This window comes from Ovis aries, chromosome 5 (assembly GCF_016772045.2).
Source record: "Ovis aries strain OAR_USU_Benz2616 breed Rambouillet chromosome 5, ARS-UI_Ramb_v3.0, whole genome shotgun sequence".
NCBI classification, from domain to species: domain Eukaryota; kingdom Metazoa; phylum Chordata; class Mammalia; order Artiodactyla; family Bovidae; genus Ovis; species Ovis aries.
This window is the reverse complement of record NC_056058.1, coordinates 17,245,276-17,263,959: the sequence shown is the minus strand read 5'-3', so window position 1 is coordinate 17,263,959 and position 18,684 is coordinate 17,245,276. Positions and strand designations below refer to the sequence as shown.

Below are 18,684 nucleotides of genomic sequence, written 5' to 3'. Positions count from 1 at the left end.
ACCAAATGTGGCTAAGCCCATTTGGCCTGCAGATGTCCACATGTGCTCTGTAGGATGCTGGTTACAGCAAGCGGAGTGAGTGCCCCTGAGGTCCTGCACGCGGCAGACCCTATCTGAGGGGTTCTGAGCTGCTGAGAATAGCAGAGTGAGAACCCTGACATCATCAAGGCCAGCGGATGACAGCAGGGGTCATTCTGTGTCCCCAAGGGACCTATCCCATGTCTGGAGACATCTGTAGTTGTCATGAAAACTCAGGAGACCACAGCCCCCCTCAGAGAAGAAACCCACCTCCATGCCCACAGGGACAAGGGGAGAAAATCTCATTTTATAGACCATGAAATCGAAGGGTGGGACAGTCACCTGCTTCTGCCAGGCAGAGGCATAAGCAGAGTGACCTGAACCGACCCTGACTTCTGACCTGGAGCCCTTCTCCCCGGTGGGCCTCAGGCACACCAGGTGTTGCGGCGGTGAAAGACACTGGCCAGATGGAGGAGTGTGGACAGTGTCCTCCCCAGAAACATGCCGATCCCCGCCAGGTCTCGGGAGTGCCAGCAGCCTTCCCAACCCTGACAATCCAACCTCTCTGCCTGGGTGCTGGCTAGAGTGTACGGCACTGGTTTCTCCCCGCTGCACAATTTTCAGGCCAAGCTTGTATTCATGGTTGGACCATGAAGTTTTCTTTGCAAATCAACTTAAGGAAAAGGTGAGCTGACGTAAAGGTGGCAGTGGATGGCCGGGATAGGGTGGTGCATGGCTGGGGTGGTGGACACCGATGCCTGGCCCCCAGGATCCTGGGTTTTGTGGCCCCATGCCCACTGGCGCTCAGGTCAGAGGGACTCCTAGCAGCGGAGGCCTGGGCCAGTTCTACTCATGCTGTGGAAGGTCTGATGCTACTCACTGGCCCCAGAAATGACTGCTCCCTCACTCAGAAGACAGAGTGTGCTCTGCTGAACAGGGAAAAGGTGACACATCCTGGCCTTAGGCACAGCTAAGAAAAACAGACACAAAAGGGCCCACTGCTCTGGCTTCTTCCTAACTTGTTGGCAAACCCCACCAAACTTCTAGGTGCATGTAGCTTCAACTCATCTCTCTTCCAGCTGGGAATTTCTCTAAGGCAGGATTTTCTTTTCTTTCCTCTTTATTTTAAATTAATTTATAGCTGTGATAGGTCTTCACTGCTGCAAGTGGGCTTTCTCAAGTTTCAGCTAGTGGGGCTACTCTCTAGCTGTGGCACCCAAGACATCCACAGGTAGAGGACTGATTCTCTGTGTTCTGACTGCAACGGACTGAATGTGTGCACCCTCCCAGAATTCAAATGGTAGATCCTAACTCCCCACTACTCAGTGTGATGTAGTGGAAGGTGGGGCTTTTGGGACATGATCAGGTCATGAGGGTGGAGCCCTCATGAAGGGGATTAGTGCCCTTACAAAAAGGAGACCCCAGAAAACTCCCTGCCCCTTCAGGGAGATAAGATGGCACCCGGAAGCTAGGGAAAGTTCCTCACCAGACAACGTATCTGCCTTGGTCGTGGACTCCCGGTCCCAGCAACAGTGAAAATAAACACCTGTTGTTTATAAGCTGCCCTGGCCGCGGTATTCTGTAACAGCAGCCTGAGTGTCGCCAGCAAGCTGGCTGAGGCTGATCTTAAAACGAAAAGTGTGAAGGGCAGACTAGCATGTATACTGTGCTTCTGTTAACAGAAGAGCATTTGCAGAAGTGTGTGTATTTTTTTGCAGCATCTTGCAGCATGAGGGATCTTAGTTTCCCAGCCAGGGATCAAACCCGTATCCCCTGCAGTGGAAGCGCAGAGTCTCAACCCCTGCATCACCAGGGAAGTCCCCTGCACAAGTGTTTTTAAACCAGAGAGGCACTTACCCTCCCAAGAGGCTGTGGGGCACCACCAGTAGCCAGTGAAGCGGTCAAATTCCTCCTGGATGACAAAGGTGGCCACACCCGCAGACCTGGGGTCGTCGAGGACACTAGACAAGCCTGGAGAGGGCAGAGCCAGATGGGAGACGAGGGGTCTGGTTCAGAGGAGGGGCTCTCCTGGTATTGCTGACATTGGGGGCCATCCTGGGGGCTGTACTGGGCGCCATGGGGTGTAGAGCAGTATCGCCACCCAACCCACTCCATGCCAGGTACACCCTTGCCCCGTTGTGACAGCTAACAATGTCTCAGCACATGGCCAGTGTCCCAGTCGCCCCAGCTGAGAAGCTCAGGCTTATCAAGAGGGCACCAGGACCTGGGGCAGGATGGTAGGCAGGGATCGGCCATAGTCCTCGGATTTCCACAGGTGTCTACACAGGGGTGCCATCACACCGGGCAGGCAGGGGCCTGAGGCAAGCCCGGGTCTGGTGAGCTCTGGGCTGGAAGCGTGGAGGGGGACAGGAAGGCAGGGGTAGGAAGGTTGAGATGGGCAGCATCTAGCGGGCAGGCCAGGCCCCCATGGCCTGGGTGATTCACACAGAGGAAAGCCAAGTAGCCGGACTTTGTGGGGCTACCGTGGGGGTGGGCTGGGGGGTTGTGGTGGCCTGGAGACCAGGCTCTGAGCAGGTGCTAGTGGTCTGGTGGGGGTGCATGGTGGGGCAGGGGTCTCCAGCAGAAGCTGGAGTGGTGGCTGTGGGGACTGACCACAAGGGGCAGCGGGTTCCCATCCACCCCACCCTCCACATAGGGACACAGGGAGGGGATTGATAGGTAGCGGTGGTGGTGTTCCCATTGCCCCCGCGTCCACCCCACCCCACCCGCCGCCTGGCCTCACCCTTGTGGCAGAAGGTCAGCCTCCGCTCCTCGCCCGTCTCAATGTTGGCCACCCACAAGTCACTGTTGTTGATAAAGGAGAAGAAGGCAGGGTCGGCGGGACAGATCTTAGGGTCCATTCGTGGCCCCGAACACTGAGTCTTGATTTCCAGGGGCTTCATGGGGGACACCTGCAGACAGAGAGGCCTGGCTCAGCAGGGTGGGAGGCCCCAGCCATACCCCCGCCCTCCCCACCAGCAAGTGCGGCTCCCCACGAAGCCATTCTTGCTGCCATCCCCCCCAACACCCTCCCCACCAGCGAGTGCAGCTCACCATGAAGCCATTCTTGCCGCCATCCCGGCAGTGGAAGAGACTGTTGCTGGCCTGGAAAAGGAAGAGGCCGCTCTCGCTGTGGAAGTCGTAGGAGGTGATGCCGAAGACGCCCAGGCGTTTCCGCTCCCGCAGCAGCTCCTCCTCCCGGGAGTAGACCCCGTGGTGTGGTGTGGCCTGGGGACACAAGGGGGACATCAGTGTCAGCAGCTGAGGCCCTGGCCCCCTTTCCCCACCAACTCTCTCCCAGACAGATGGGGCCGGGCCCCCAACCAGTAACACCCTACAGAACCCCGCCCTCCGTATTCGATCACAGCCCCTTCCTGCGAGAACATCTGAGCTCATTCCACCCACCACCACATGTCCCCAGTCTCTGTGTGGGGGAGGGAACGGGCAGATTCAGGACCACCCAGATGCCTGACCTGGGGTGGGGAGGCAGCGGGCAGGTGAGCAGGTGCATTATGGGGGACACCATGTAGCTGCCCCGTGGAGAATTCTGAACATCACGTAGGAATTCAGAGAAACATTAAAAGGAAGAAACACATTTTTTATTTTTTAAATTTCTTTTTCTCTGGCCGTGTTGCAAGGCCTGCAGGATTTTAGTTCCCTGACTAGACACTGACCCTTTGCCCCCTGCAGTGGAAGCATGGAGTCCTAACCACTGGACTGCAGAAGAGAGACCCCAGAAATGTGTTTTTAAAGAGCAGAATCCAAAGCAAAATGAGCACCCCCCATCCCCACCCCTGCTGCAAGGAAAACCATGCAAATGAGTTGGTGGGCTTGGCAACTTCTGTCCAGGACAGGCGACAAGCAAAGAGGAGAGGGCTGCATGGGTCCTCTCCCTGGAGTACTGTCATATGTCTATGATCCAAAAGCAGTCAGCGTAAACCAGTACAGAAGGCTCTCTCCCACTCACCAGCCACATCCTCTTTGGAAGCAAGACGACTTGGACCACATGGGTCATTAGTTAAAAGTCTATAAAAGGGCCTCAAGCCCAAGTTACTCGTACCCTTTAGATGAGGCTTTTAAAGGGAGAGGTGCTTCCAGCAGGCGCTGTCATCACGAGCCTGGGCTGCGGTTTGGGTGCCCCAGGGGAAGGGGAGGGCAGGTGTAAGGCAGGTGTCCAGAGCCGGGCACTCCTCCTAGGGGGAAAGGCTGGGACCCCTCAGAGGCCAAGTGCACCTGCCCGCCTCAGCCACAGGGAGGGCCTGGCTCAACCACGGGGCTTACCTGGAAGTGATCCAGCATCTGTTTCCACGACAGGAGCAGCAGCGCCTCCTTGCGGACCTTCCTGGGGATCTCGGAGTAGAGGAGGGAGTTCTCTCGGCTGCCATAAGGCATCCCTTGTAGGGAAGAGAAAAAAAGCAGAGTGGGCGCCTGTGCCAACTCTAGCCTAGCTCAGGGCTAGAAGAGAGCCTCAGGTGGGACGGACCTAGGACCTAGACTCCGCACAGCTCCTGGGACTGGGCCCGGCTGGCTTCTCCTGCTTCTCCAGCCCCTTGGCCACATGTCCCTCCCCAGAGAATCCATAGACAGAATTTACACTGGCCAGCAGGAGCAGCAGGCTCTTCCACCTGAAATGTTAGAGCCAAACATGTCAGCCTCAGTTACTGAACAAAAAGCACCCAAGAGAACAAAAAATGAGGGGGTCAGTAATTCCCGACTCCCCACAGGTTGGGCTCCGGTCATGTATCCTGCTCTACTATGATAGGCTCTTGCAAAGGCCAGGAATTAGTCTCAGATCAAAGGAAGGGCAAAGCTCCAGAATGACAGGGAGAAGTGTATTCCAGTCCAGCCCCTCCCCCTCTGCAGGGCTGACACCAGGTTGGTCTGCTTCTGCGGGGCCATCCTAGGGACTGGAGGGTGTGAAGCAGCCTCCCTGGCCCTACCACTGGATGACAAGAGCCCCATCAGTGTGACAACCACAGGATGTCCCCAGACACGACTGAGCATGGTCTCCTGGGGCAGGAGTGCCTGACTGAGAGCCGCTGATCTGCAGAGCAGAGTGGCTGCCTGGGGAGAGCCACACTCTGTGTGGGTGAGTGAGGGAAGGAATACAGGGTGCTCGGCACAGACAGCGGCAAACAGGGCAAGGACACACCTTCCGACCTGGAGTGGCTCTGCCTTGATGGACAATGGCATGATGGCTGTGGGAGCAGGATGCTTCTCCCGGGGAGCCTGGGGGTCCCCGCTCTCCAGGTGCCAAGCTGGGGCACTGAGGCAGGGCTCCCTGGAAGCAGGCTGTGGCCCAGGAAGGGACCATGACTGACAATGGATCACAGAGAGCGGGCGCCTCTCTCTGACGCCTTTCAATCCCAAACTCTTCCAGGAGGGAGGCTGGGTTTGGAACTGGTCTCCTGTCCTCATACGCACCCTCACTTCTAAGACTGGAGGCTGGGGCCCCAAGTTTGGTGCCTCTAGAGCTAAACAGAGCTTCATAAGTAATACCCATCCCACCACAGTAACTCTTACAGGTAGCTTCTCAATACAGCAAGCGACTTGTATTTTCGACTCGTGACAATTTGCTCATGAAGTATAGTTGGTAAAGAAGTGAAAATGCAAAGCCAACTTGGACGTACAAGTGAGAAGTGTTCACAATTCAACATCTGAGGACTTTTAAGCCAGGAGTCCCTAACCCGGTTTGGAACCAGGCCTCACATCAGGAGGGGAGCACTAGTGAGCAAAGCTTTATCTGGGTTTACAGTCACTTCCATTGCTTGTGTTACCACCTGGGCCCTGCCCCCTGTCAGATGAGCGGCATTAGTCTCTCAGGAGCAAATCCTACTGTGAAATGCACACGAGAAGAACCCAGGTTACAAGCTCCTCATGAGAATCTTCCTGAAACCATCCCACCTCCAGTCGGTGGAAAAACTGTCTTCCATGAAACTGGTCCCTGGTGCCAAAAAGGTTGGGAACTGCTGCTCTAAGCTGCTGCAGCTAGACTCACTCTCAGCTAGAGACACAGACTCTATACCACCCACCCAGGCCACCCATTGGGACATCTTCCTTCCCAAGTTCACAAGACAAGTGGGGACGGGAATCATGTGGTAGGTGACTCCTCTCTTGTAAAATGTCCAAAACAGGCAAGTCCAGAGACAGGAAGCAAGTCAGTGGTTGCTGGGGCTGAGGGCAGGGATGGGGAGTGACCGCTCACAGGGATGAGGATTGCCTTGGGTGATGGAATTTTCTGGACAGTGAGGATGGTTGCGCAATCCTGTGACTGACTATACCCAAAACTACTGTGCTGTCTGCCTTTAAGAGAAGGGATTTGATGGGACGTGAATTACTTCTCAATTAAACAACAAACAAGGCCCAGTGTCGGGGCCAGTGTGGATAGCTGGGAGGGGGCAGGTGGCCATTCTCAACCAAGCACCATGGGCTCTGAACAGCCCCGGACCATAGGCTCTCTGGGAGCCTGAGACTTCCAGACAGGAAGTTGGTGGTGCAGCCCTACCGAAGAACACCAGAGACGCCTCCCCTCCCCACTGTCTAATAAGCACTGACATGAAAAGGGACATGCGCTCTGGCACATCCCCTGAAGCAGCTGCCCAGGCCCTGGCGTTGGTGGGGATCGGTGTGCACAGCGAGGGTCTGGGACGGCTGAGCACGGCCACTGACTTCTGCTGTCACTTCTCTTACCAGCTCCACCATCTCAACACCCGATCCCAAAGCCCCCCGGCATGTCAGGGACCCCAGGACCTGGACACAGAACACAAGAGATCTTTTATGCCTGAAGGGACCCCCAGAGCCACCTGGGGCCCTGTGCCCTCCTCCGCTGGACACGTGACACCCATCTGCAGCAGGGAAGAGCCGACCCACTAGGAGCAGTGGAGCCCTGGAACCGGAGCCCGTCTTCCAGGACAGCAGCGGGCACATTCCCTTCTCTGCCCTGTCCCACATGCACTGGGCTCCAAGAGAGACTTCCCAAAGGGTGGTGATGGGGCCCACCAGGGAGGAAGGGATCCCAGAGGAGCAGGGGGACAGGCCACTTGCTCAGAGCACCAGCACAGGCTGGGCATCAACCTGGGAGGTCCTTTCTGTTCAATCCATCAACGTTGTCTTACTACCAGCACTCCCCCAGCACTGAGCTATAAATACATGGGGGCTCGGGGGAGACCTGATCCAGGAACCTGGACGTGACGTGAGGTCAAGGGCACCCCAGGGTGCTGAGTGATACAGACTGGATCAGCTCAAGGGTGATCTAGCCCAAGAGAAGCGGGATGGCTCTGGGCTGTTCTAGGGATGTTTCAGGGTTTCAGTGGCTCTACCGCCCTTGTCTGGAGCTGGCCCACACCCCTGGGATGGGCTCTCAGAACCTTCTGCAAACCCCAGGCCCAGACCGGTGCACAGGCTGAGGCTGACCAGACGAGCAGACATCTGACGTACATGGAACCAATCATATTCAGAGAAAGGTGGTTCGTTTCTGCTGGTGGCCGGAACCAGACGCGTGACCCTGGGAGTGTGGCAGCATGAGGCAGGTGGGAAGTGAGGGTGGAGCCGCAGAGAGAAACACATGCAGTGGATGCCTGGGCTCCATTTAGTTCAGGCTTCTGTGCTGGGAGGCACGGGGCAGGCTGGGGGAGGTCCCTGACACCCACGTCTTTACTATGAGGCTCAGAGTAACTCAGAGCGTTTCTGCCCTTTCGGCAGCTCTGGTTAGCTTAATGGTGGCTCCCAAAGACGCCCAGATCCTAACTCCAGGAGCTGGTGAGCATGGTACCTGCCTGGCAAGAGGGCCTTTACCATTGGGATTATGGTAAAGATCTCGAGCTGGGGAGATTAGGCTGGATTATGCAGGGGGGCCCTAATGAGCCTGATAAGGGGGAGGTGAGGAGATTTCAGACACACAGGTGAGATGTGACCAGGGAGGCAAAAACTGCAGCAATGCAGCCACAAGCCAAGGATGCCAATGGCTGCCAAGAGCAGGAAGTGGCAAAGAACACATCCCCTACCCCTTGAGCCTCAGGAAGATGACCAGCCCTGCAGACGCCCGGCTCTCGGCTGAGAAACTGATTTCAGACTTCTGGCCTCCAGCACTGAGACGAAATACGCTTCTGTCATTTTAAACCACCAAGTCAGTGGTCACTAGTGTCAGCAGCTGTCCTGGGACACTCATACAAGTACCCTGACCTGGGAGGGCAACTTGAACTTGAGCAAGCTAGGGACCCAAGTGAGACTGCATGCAGGACAGGGGAGGGACTGGGGACCATGGAACCACAGGAAAAAGAAAAAGAGAGGCTGTAGCTTGCCACAGTCACAGAGTCTGGGCCACATTCAGTCCTCTCTTTTTCCTCTCCCAGGGATAAATGAAACCTGAAGCCCGCCCTAATCTCTCTTAGGCTAGAGCTGGCAAACTTTTTCCCATAGGGGCCAGAGACAGTAAGTATTTTTGGCTGTGCAGCCCACATAACCTCTGTCCCAGTTACGCTCGAAAGCCGCCTGAGATGGTCCGCACACCCACGGGCGTGGCCGTACACCAGCACAACCGGATTTCTAAAAACAGCCGGCCGCCGCTCACCGACCCTTCTAGACCATTCCTCTCTCTGACTCCGCCTGCCAAACTGCCATCTGGTCTCCACGTGGGCCTCTGCAGGGAGGGAGAGCATCCAGCAGGGCAGCCCCCGCAGTCACTGTCACGGGCCTTGGTGTGAGGGCAGCGCTGGTCAGGGTCTTGGCGTCGGGGCAGCATGGGGCGGGGGGTGACCTCCAATTGTACCTTCGCTCCATCACTCATTCCAATACTGACCGAGGGCTGACTAGGGTCAGGCTGAGGGTATGTGGAGGGTGACCCGGCCCCAAAGATCCAGAGCTGGGGTTAAAAACCTGCCTCAGATCAATAATCACAGGTCAGGCTATGTCCAAAGGAACAGGACTGGTGCCGTTCCTTCTTGGTCTGGAAGACCCTGGGCAATATTCATTTGCTCAACAGGTTATCTGTCATCCACCTCCTAGGAGCCAGGCCGGGGCGGCGGTCAAGGCCATAGGTGTGTGTGAGGCCACACCATGCCCCGAAGGCCAGCGGGGAACACAAGTGCAGACGTAACTGCCGATGACATAGGAAGCCCTGCATCGAGGCACACCCCAGGAGGTGGAAGTGAGCAGCAACTGACATGGTTATCCGGGGATCCAGGGCTGGGAGAGCAAACCCCCAACCACCCGCCCACGGTGATGCAATCGAGCCACCTCTGTGTGAGCCTCCGAGTTCCTCTCAACACACCACGAGCCGGCAGGCCCCCACAGGAGTGACCTTCCACTCCCACTGTGGGGAGTCACGTTGCTCAGCAGCCACCCCAGCCCAGCCCAGGCCGCTGGGAAGTGACTCAGGGGGCGGGCCTAGCTTACAGGCACTGGAAACAATCTCAGGGCCGTGGGCCCACCTACCAGGCCCAAACCTGGAGCTGCTGCACGGATGGGGCAGGACTGCCCTCTGTGTTGGCCACCACACGGCTGAGGCCATGGGGGACCCTGCCCCAGGCTATCACTGTTCACAGCTGTCATGTGGGACCACACCATTTGCAGACAGCTTGCCTCAGGCCCAGCCCTCTGGACCCTCTGACTCACTGGACTGGCTGACCTCTGGGGATGAGGGGACGGCGCAACAGCTGGCCTGGCAACAAGGCGTGGGGGCGGGGAGCCCAGGGCCTCACCCAGGTAGTAGAGGCGGTGGGAGTGGGGGCCTGACTCGTCAGTCTTCTGCACGAACTGGAAGTCGTGCGGCGCCTTGTTGACCACGAGGCCCGAGTTCTTGCGGCTACCGTGGATGATGCTGCGGAGGCCCTCCCACGAGTGCTTCTGCACCTGGAAGCGGGACGCCGGGTCCTCCGTCTCCGCCGCGTCGCCCCGCTCAGACGTCAGCACGCCGGTGGCCATCCTCTCCACCCCCTGGGAATTCAGCGAGAAGCTACGAGGAGGGGGGGGGGTAGGGAGGGAAGGACAGGCGGGAAGATGGTGAGAAGCAGGGTGGCATCCAAGTTCCGCTCACAAGCTGCCCCTACCACCGACTCCCCTGGCTAGGCCCCACCCTGGGCAGCCTGCCCCGCCCCTGAGGACGCCTCAAATTCTTCCACTTTTTTCTAGCCACGAACCCACAGACCCCCACCACCAGCACCTCCTGGCTGAAACACTGCCACTGTCTCCCAGCTCAACCTCGCACATGTTGCAAATCTGATCCTGCGACTTAAAACCCTTCCTTGGTTTCCTGCACTCACCTGGGATAAAACCAAGCACTCACAGGGCCTTTGCTGGCTTTTGTCCTCTGACCTCTGCCAGGCCTTCAAACCTCACCCGCCTTCATCAATCTAGGCCTTCTCTCAGCTTTGCAAACAAGCCAGGCTCCTTCCCACTCCACAGCCTTTGTGCTGTCCTTCTGCCTGGAACACCTCTGCCCCACTCCACACTGGACTAGCTTCTAATCAGATCTCAGCGTGTCTGTCAGGGCTGTGGATGGCCATCTGGACCAAAACTGTCCATCCATCTTTCACTTGCCCGCTGGTGACTGTTTACGGATCCCCTGCCTGTTCCTGCTCGGCCACCCCCGCCCACCCCACCCACCGATCTTGTCTGTCCTGGCCACGGCAGTGTTCCTGGAAACTCACACGGCCCCTGTTGCACAGGAAGCGTTCCTTGGAGAGCCACAGAGTGATGATCTCCACTGGGAGACACTCTCACTCCCCAATAACTGAGCCTAAGGTGCAGGTGGGCAAATCTTGTGGCTCATGCTGTCAGCTCGCCAGGCAGCAGGGGAAGCTGTCCTGTCTCACCAGAGGGGCTCAGAGAGCCAGGCAGACATCTGCTGGTCATCAGAGAGCCTCAGGTGAGAGGATGGACAGGCACCCGCTTCCCGAGAGGCCACTCTGCTCTCTCCACCCACTCCAGGGAAGGTTGCTGCTGTGTAATACCCTCCTCACCCCCTGCACTTGCGGCTTCTTGACTGAACTAGACTGGCCAGGCAAATATTTATTTTATGGAAATCTAAACACGGCCTCGGTGACCTGGTTCTAGAAAAGCCAGGGTCATCTGGTGAGGCCAGCCAACATGGGCAGGCCAGCCTGGATTTCCTGTGAGGGCACCAAATAGCCAAAGGTCTTGCTTAGACTCCGGGATACCTCATCCTCTGGGATTAGTGCTTCTGTGGACACATGTACATATTCCCTTGTAGGAGGAATTGGTTTTCAAGAAGTCGTGGACAGAGCTAGGGCTCCACCTTCACCTGGGGGCCTTAAGACTTCCAGAAGGCCTTGCCCCTTGCTAGTACGAGATCCCTGCTCGCTGTGAGAGGCAACAGAAGAAAGAGACATGGGGAGGCAGCCACGGCTGTTGAGCACCCACTGCAGGCTGATCTTCAGACTCTTCTTTCCAACTGGGCCCCTGCTTGGTCCTTTCTGACCCAGCTGAGCTGGGGGAAGGGCAACAAACTGACATGGCCTGCCCCCCAGACACTTCAGCTGCCCCCACGCTAGCTCTGAAGACATGGACCACAGGCCATCAGAGCCTTTTGGGGCCCTCAGGTCAAATAAAGCAAACCCTGGCAGGACAGCACCGTTGCCGAGGGGCGCCCATGGCCTGTCCTGGCCTGCCACAGAGCTGCTGTTCACCTCGAGGGCAGCAGGGGCCATGGGCGGTGCTGGGAAGGGGCCGGGCCAGGACCAGCTGGGCGCTACAGAGCCCACACAGCCCCAGCACTGTTGGCAACAAGCTCAGAAAACCAAGGCAGGGCAAGTCCCCTAACTGCCAAACCCCTCCACCCTCAGCCCCACGCTGCCACAATTCCAGCTGTAATCACGGCAGAAAAACAAACTGGCCTCGGGTGCTCCCATGGGGGACCCCAGAGGCAGAAAGCAAGCCTGGCAAAAACCCTCATAGAATCTCACGGCTTATATCCACGGCAAAGGAAAATAAAAATGATCTTGCCTCCGATCAGTGCAGAGAGCCCAGGAAGCAAAAACACGATCCAGGAGATGAGAAACGAAATGAAACATCGGGAGGACCTTCTAGACGTGGCTCAGCAGCCCAAGCTCGCAGGCAGGCCAACACTTGCTGCCGGGCCCTGGCCCTCGGCTCGCCTCTCTCCTCCCCGGGGCAGAAAGAGAGGCTCGGAGAGGGGAACAGGTGAACAGAATGCAGCCCTCGGGAAGCAAGCCTGTGCCGGCCCTGCCTCATTCAGCGCCAGCTGGGGCTCGGCTTCTTGAGTCAAGAGTTTACACAGCTGGGGAAATGAAAGTGGATTCCAAGCCACCTAGGCCAGACCTACCCACGCCTTCTTTTTGCCAATCGATAGGACGGCCCACAGCCCACACCACCACCAGCACCTAGGTCGGGGCCTGCCAGCAGGGACGCTGTCAAGGCCCGCTCGGCTTCTGAGATATGACTGAGCCGGCGTTTCTCAAGCTGGAACCACCTGCCCCTGGGGTATCAGCCAGAGTCCCAGGTGATGAGGGAAGCAGGCGGAAGGCAAGAAGGCAGGAGGAGCCAGACGACGGGAGGTGGGGCCCGGGGCCACCATACTCCAGAAACGCCTGGGAGTGGCCTCAGGGACCGCATAACACCCCTCCTGTTGGGGGCTGCCTGGAAACAGCAAGCCATCCTCCGCTCTATGAGGGCCACCCCTAGCACTTCCCAGGCCTTCAGCTTCTGCGAGTCCGTGGGCAGCCCAGCCCACGCCCGCCCCAGACCTGGTGCACAGGGGAGAGGAGACTCCAGCCCCACTGTGCACTGGCGCCCGAATGCGCAGGCACCACACAAACTCAGGGCCGCCTCTGGGTAACAAATCACGCACTTAAGGCCGGCCCTGTCTTCCAGAACCGTCTTCTGCTCCCTTCCTGCCCACCCCTGCCCTGATCCTCGCATTCACTGAAAGCAGGTGAGCCTGCGGATCAGAAAACCGATGCTGACAGAGATCGGCTCAGCTGAGGAATTTTCACGGTCCCTTCCTCTCGTGCCAAGCCTCACATGTGGAACAGACGAGTGACTGGGCCTTGTGAGGATAACTGTATTTGATCCTCACTGAAAGCTTGGGAAGTGAGTTCTGGGCTCTTCTCTAAAGGTGACTGGAAAGCAGGCTCTGAGGTCAAGTGGCCCACCCAACCTTCCCCACAAAAAAGGGCAGAAGCCCCAAGCCCACATCCTGACCATCTGGCCAGTAGCTCTCAGTCTCCTCCCAACACTGGGTGATGTCTGGGGACACTTGGGGTTGTCATGACTTGGGGTGAGGGTGGATGCTCCACTCCTGCCATGCCAGGGCAGACACTGAAGGACCTAGCCCAGTGGCAAAAATACCAAGGCTGGAACTTCCACATTCTCAGTGCAGGGGGCCCGGGGTCGATCCCTGGTCAGGGAACTATATCCCGCATGCCACAACTAAGACTTTGAAGGCCACAACTAAGACCCGGCATGGCCAGATAAATAAAAATATATTTTTCAAATGCCGAGGCTGAACAACCCTGCTAGCCCACACTGCCACCCTCACAGAAGAGCCAGAAGCACACCTTGGGGAAAACCAGAAACCTGGGGACCGCCAAGGTTTGTCTTAGGCCCTCCAGACCTAAGATTCCATTAGAAATTCGGGAACCTCTGCGATATCCCCACTGACCAGGGATCCCCAAGCACCCCTTACCTTCTCCAATGTCCTGCGTTCACGGTGTCCAGCCGCAGCTTCTTAACCTTCCGCATTAACCACTTGGCTGGCCTCAGGGAGGGTGAGCCTGCGAGGGGGAGGCCACAGGGCTGCAGCTCTGGCAGTGTGGAGGGGCGAGGCCTCCTCCCCTTCAAACGCAGCCCTCTCAGGGCTTTCCTGGCTGTGCAGTGGGCTCGAGTGTGATCCCCGGTCGGGGAACCAAGATCCCACATGCCATGTGGGGTGACCAAAAAAAAAAAAAAAACCAGGGCCTTCTCATGCTCAGTCGTGTCTCTTTGCCACCCCATGGACTGTAGCCCACCAGGCTCCTCTGTCCATGGATTCTCCAGGTAAGAATACTGGAGTGGGCAGCCATTTCCTTCTCTAGGGGATCTTCCCGACCCAGGGCTCAAACCTGTGTCTTTGTATCTCCTGCATATACAGGGAGATTCTTTATCACTGCACCACCAGGGAAGTCCCTCTCACGGGGCTGATGTTAGAAATCTGAAGGCCTATCCAGGCATTTGCCAGGAAGCGGGCAGTTCTCCCCAGCTGAGAGTCCTGAGAAGACCCGAGTTTCACATGACTAGGGAGATACCACCCACTGCACTTTTGGGGAATCAAAGAAACCCACATTCCCCACTGTGGTTGCTCCCCGATGGCTGTTCCAACCCCATTCCTCCCAGATCTTGACCACCATCTGCAGCCACACTGGCCTCAACCTCCCTAAACATTCAGGCAAGCCCACCTCCGGGATTTTGCACTCCCTAGTCCCTCTGCCTAGAACACCCCTGCCCTGCTTTTTGTAAGACCTGCTCCCTCTAGTCCTTCGGGTCCCAGTATCAGCTCTTCAGGGGTCGTTCCTGGCACTCGGTCCAGAGTGCTACCCTGTCAGCCCCATCTCAATGCCTGGGCATTTCTGCAGACACTCATTCTAAGACAGTAGTTCTCAGTGGGAGTAATTTTTGCCCTCCACCCTTGTCCAGGGCATCTTTGGTGATGCCTGTTGACATTTTTGGTTGTTCTGATGGTGTGTGGGGGGGTTACTGACACCCAGTCGGTGGGGTCTGGGATGCTACTTATCACCCTATGGTGTCCATGAGAGCCCACCCCCACTCTCTCCAAGAATGATCTGGTCTCAGTGTCCTAAGTGCCAAGGGGGAGAAACTCTGTGTTTACTGTCTGGGGGGCAAAAACTGAGTAACATTCTTAGACTCACACTAGACATCAAAGTAAATCACCTGTGGTTTAGGTGGTATACCAGGGTGGCCCCCAGGGCCTGTGAGTCACCCCTTCTCTGTTTGTGTGCTTAGATGTGTGCAGCCTCCCAGGGCCTCTGCAGGTCAGGTGATCCTGGTACGCAAACGGGTCTCAACGAGGCCCAGTGTCCCCAGGGGACAGTTTTGGTTGTCAGGACTGGGAGGCAGGTGGCTGGCATCTGGTGGGTAGAGACCAAGGATGCTGCTAAGCCCCCACAATAAGCAGGATAAACCCCCTCCCAACGCAAAGAATAATCTGGCCCCTAATGCCACTAGAGCTGAGGCTGAGAACCCCTCTCTGGGTAGATGACCGCTCCCAACAGGATGTCAGCTCCATGGAGGCAGACCTTCACTTGTCTCTTCCTATTGTAGTCCTGACAGACATGATGCACTCAACAGACATCTCAGGTTGAATGAACACGTCCTTGTCCTCACTTGAATGCTGTCTGAAGTCAAAGGGACCGTTGGTGTGGGGGGCATTCCACCACCTTCTTGACAAGACAGGTGCCCCGATGGTTAAAGAAAAATAAAGCAGTGGAACTTCCCTGGTGGTCCAGTGGCTAAGACTCTGTGCTCCCAACACAGGGACCCTGAGTTCGATCTCTGGTCAGGGAACTAGATCCTGCATGCCACAGTGAAGATCTGGCACAACCAAGTAAATATTTGAAAGAGAAAAAGAAAGCAGCGCCTGGTCCCAGGATAGAGAATCACCCAGAAGTGAAGCAAAATGTCACTAGAAAGCAGTACTGATTTCACCACAGATCAGGGACAAAAACTGCGGGCTCCGGTGTCAGAGAGATTTGGGGTCAAATCCTGATTCCACTACTCGTGGGCTCTGGTGTCAGAGAGATTTGGAGTCAAATCCTGATTCCACCACTGTGACCTTGAAGGAGTCGCCTAACATCCCTGTGCCTCAATTTCCCCAGTTGTAAAACAGGACCAACGCCTAATACTACTGTGAGGACTGAATGAGATTACAGGGGTTAAAATCACACACATAGAAACCACAGGGCGGCTAATACTGTCATCTGAACAAGTTATTTAAAATCAATAGTTACTTAAATAACAAGTACTTAATAACAAAGTAACAAGTTACTTAAAATCTCCAAGAGGAGAACTGGACTCAAGCCCCTTTCAGAGCAAGAATCCACATCATCCCAGAACCCAGTGCCAGGCCCCCTTTTAGATGGAGAGTCAGGGGTGGAGGGTGGGCATGGTGTGTGTGTCTGCATGTGTAGCCACACATCCACCAAATACTTTTTTTCTCCTCCTGGATAGAAAGAAAAGTCTCCAACCAGAGCAAAGCTGAAGCCACTAGCCTGGGGCCAGGCTAACTTGTCCTCCAGGGCTGTACAAAACCACTTCCTCCCAGATTCTATATCCTGGAACAGACAAATAAATCCCACTCACCCATACCCAGCAGTCCAGCCACCCCACCCCACTGACCTTCTAAAGAGTCCAGAGAGCCTCCATTTCAGCTGCAGATGTGGTTCACAGACCCTGACAGAGTAAATATGTCGTTAACGTGGCGATTTAACAGATGGACTAACCCCCTCACACTCCTGCCACTGGCGAGTCCCCAGTGGTTGGGCCTGATTCACTGTACCCAGTAGATCTTGATGCCTCACAGCCCCGCAGCGCTGTGTGCACACCCTGGACCACACCCCGCAGGAAAGTCCTGCCACCAGGCGCCAATTCGACCAGGATCCAGCAAGGGACTACAGGGACTGGTGACCACACTGCACCCTTCCTGGGCTTTTAGTCCCAGCTCCTGTAACGGTTTATGCTTGCCGCTCAGGCAAGTGACCTCCTCACAGGCCGGGGCAGGGATGCGCTCAAAGGGAACAGTGGCCACTTCTGCCGCACAGATGGGGAAGTGTCAAGACTCTGTTGGAAGAGGGTGGATGGCTGGACAGGGCTGGGAAGGAGGCTGAGGGAAGCGGGCTGGACCCAGTGGGGATGTGGGGTGAAGGGGTGGGGGCCGGACGCAGGGCGGGGCGGTGGCCTCTGCTCTCATATAGGTCGTATGTGTCTGCATAGAGAGAGGACAAGGTGGGGACCTCCAGAGCCGACGGGAAAGAGAAGGCATTATTGAGTGCGGCCACCCCGGGAAAGGGGTCAGAGCCTGGTGGCCCGGGTAGCAACGGGATGGGAGAGGACGTCGGGTCAGGCCGGGCAGAGGAGAGACTGAGAGCTGGCCGGGCAAGCGGAGGGAACTGGCGGGCGAGGAGTGAGGAGAGAAGCGGGGCGAAGGGGAAACGGAGGCGGGGACTGGAGGAACCGCGCGTACGGGCAACGGCCGGGCCGGGGAGCGCGGAGGCGGGGACGGAGGGCCCCGGGGAGGCCGTTCCACGTAGGGTCCAGAGCCGGGACTGAAGCGGGGCGGGTCAATGGCGGGGTCAGGGTTGCGGCCGAGGCCGGACGGGGCGTGGGGGTGCTGCTCACCGGGACTGGGGGCCGGCGCGAGGGCGGCGGCCGGGCTGGGCAGGGCGTCCCGGAGCCGGCGGCACCTCAAGCTCGCGGCTCCATGCCCGGGACTGCGGCCCCGGAAGTGGCGGGCGCGGGGCACAGCGGCGCCGGCGGACACGGGGTACCCGGCAGCCCAGGCCCCTTTGACCCGGAAGTCGAGCGGCCCAGGCGGCGGCCTGGGATTGGTCGCGGCCCGGCCGGTACCAAGAAGCCCGGGGCGCTTGGGGGAGACGCGTCAGCAGGGCCCCCCCGCAGTAAGTGGGGTGAGACGTGCCACGGGTGGCGTCTTCCTCTGCGAGGAAGGGACACTGGGAAGAGACACCCCTGGTAACTTGGTATCACCCAACCAAACTGCTAATACTTTTACTAAGGGCATTGTGAGAAACCTTTGCTTGCTCGGGCGTTGGTGGTATAGTGGTTAGCATAGCTGCCTTCCAAGCAGTTGACCCGGGTTCGATTCCCGGCCAACGCAGCAGTTAGTTTTGTACTTTTTTAACAGCTTCTTTTACTGTCTATTTAAAATTTCCTAAACATCAAGCTAGTATTTCTATTACTTTGCAATAACTTCTACGATTCCTGAATAGCTTTAAAAAAACAAGGAGAAAATTTAAAAGCGCCTAATCTGAATTTCTATTGTAGTAAATTTTAAAGTCGCTAAGAGTCGGGCACGACTGAGCGACTTCACTTTCACTTTTCACTTTCATGCATTGGAGAAGGAAATGACAACCCACTCCAGTATTCTTGCCTGGAGAATCCCAGGGACAGAGGAGCCTCGTGGGCTGCCGTCTATGGGGTCGCACAGAGTCGGACACGGCTGAAGCGACTTAGCAGCAGCAGCAGTAAAGATATCTAAGTGTTTCCATGTGGGTTTTGAACCAGGGATCTTTCTTGTGGGAGGTGACAGTGATAACCGCTACACTAGGGAAACGGACAAGAGTCACACTTCTTGAGTTTATTATAGACAATGTTACAGAAGTTGTTACATTGTAGCTCCTGAAATGACTGTTGTTTGGTTCGGTCCCCCCACGTTGATTTCACTCTTCCTAAATGTCCCATCACTCTGCCTGATGCCATGGAAGCTAGAAGGAGGAAAATAACCCCCTCTCAACAAGCACAAACACGCTATTAAAACAATCCAAGACAGAAATTTCTCCCAAACCCATCCTAAAGTCAACGTTTCATTAGTTCGTCTCATAGATCCTTATTCGAAACCCTTTCCTGTCTACAAATATTAACCATGCTGTTTCAGCCCAAACCACTTTCTATAGTAATTTT

The 18,684-nt window shown here is 56.6% G+C and overlaps 1 protein-coding gene and 1 non-coding gene across 6 annotated transcripts in view; one reads left to right on the top strand and one right to left on the bottom strand.

The window, feature by feature from the left end:
- The window catches only part of DPP9 (dipeptidyl peptidase 9), a 37,931-nt gene extending 20,365 nt beyond the window's left edge, over nt 1-17,566 (bottom strand). For 4 of the 5 annotated variants that reach the window (XM_060415561.1, XM_060415563.1, XM_060415564.1 and 1 more), the window contains exons 1-8: nt 17,387-17,566; nt 16,387-16,440; nt 13,682-13,769; nt 9,717-9,970; nt 4,300-4,412; nt 3,073-3,246; nt 2,762-2,930; nt 1,876-1,989 (exon numbers count right to left, since the gene is read on the bottom strand). In XM_060415561.1, the coding sequence (XP_060271544.1) occupies nt 1,876-1,989; nt 2,762-2,930; nt 3,073-3,246; nt 4,300-4,412; nt 9,717-9,970; nt 13,682-13,737 (880 nt within the window). In that variant the 5' untranslated portion in view covers nt 13,738-13,769; nt 16,387-16,440; nt 17,387-17,566. Of the gene's footprint in view, nt 1-1,875; nt 1,990-2,761; nt 2,931-3,072; nt 3,247-4,299; nt 4,413-9,716; nt 9,971-13,681; nt 13,770-16,386; nt 16,441-17,385 lie in introns of all 5 variants that reach the window. The other variant, XM_060415562.1, reaches the window with a different exon arrangement.
- A 243-nt stretch (nt 17,567-17,809) lies between these two features.
- TRNAG-UCC (transfer RNA glycine (anticodon UCC)) lies at nt 17,810-17,881 on the top strand. Its single transcript has one exon. It is a non-coding gene; the product is annotated as a tRNA-Gly (tRNA).
- Nucleotides 17,882-18,684: the final 803 nt, after the last annotated feature.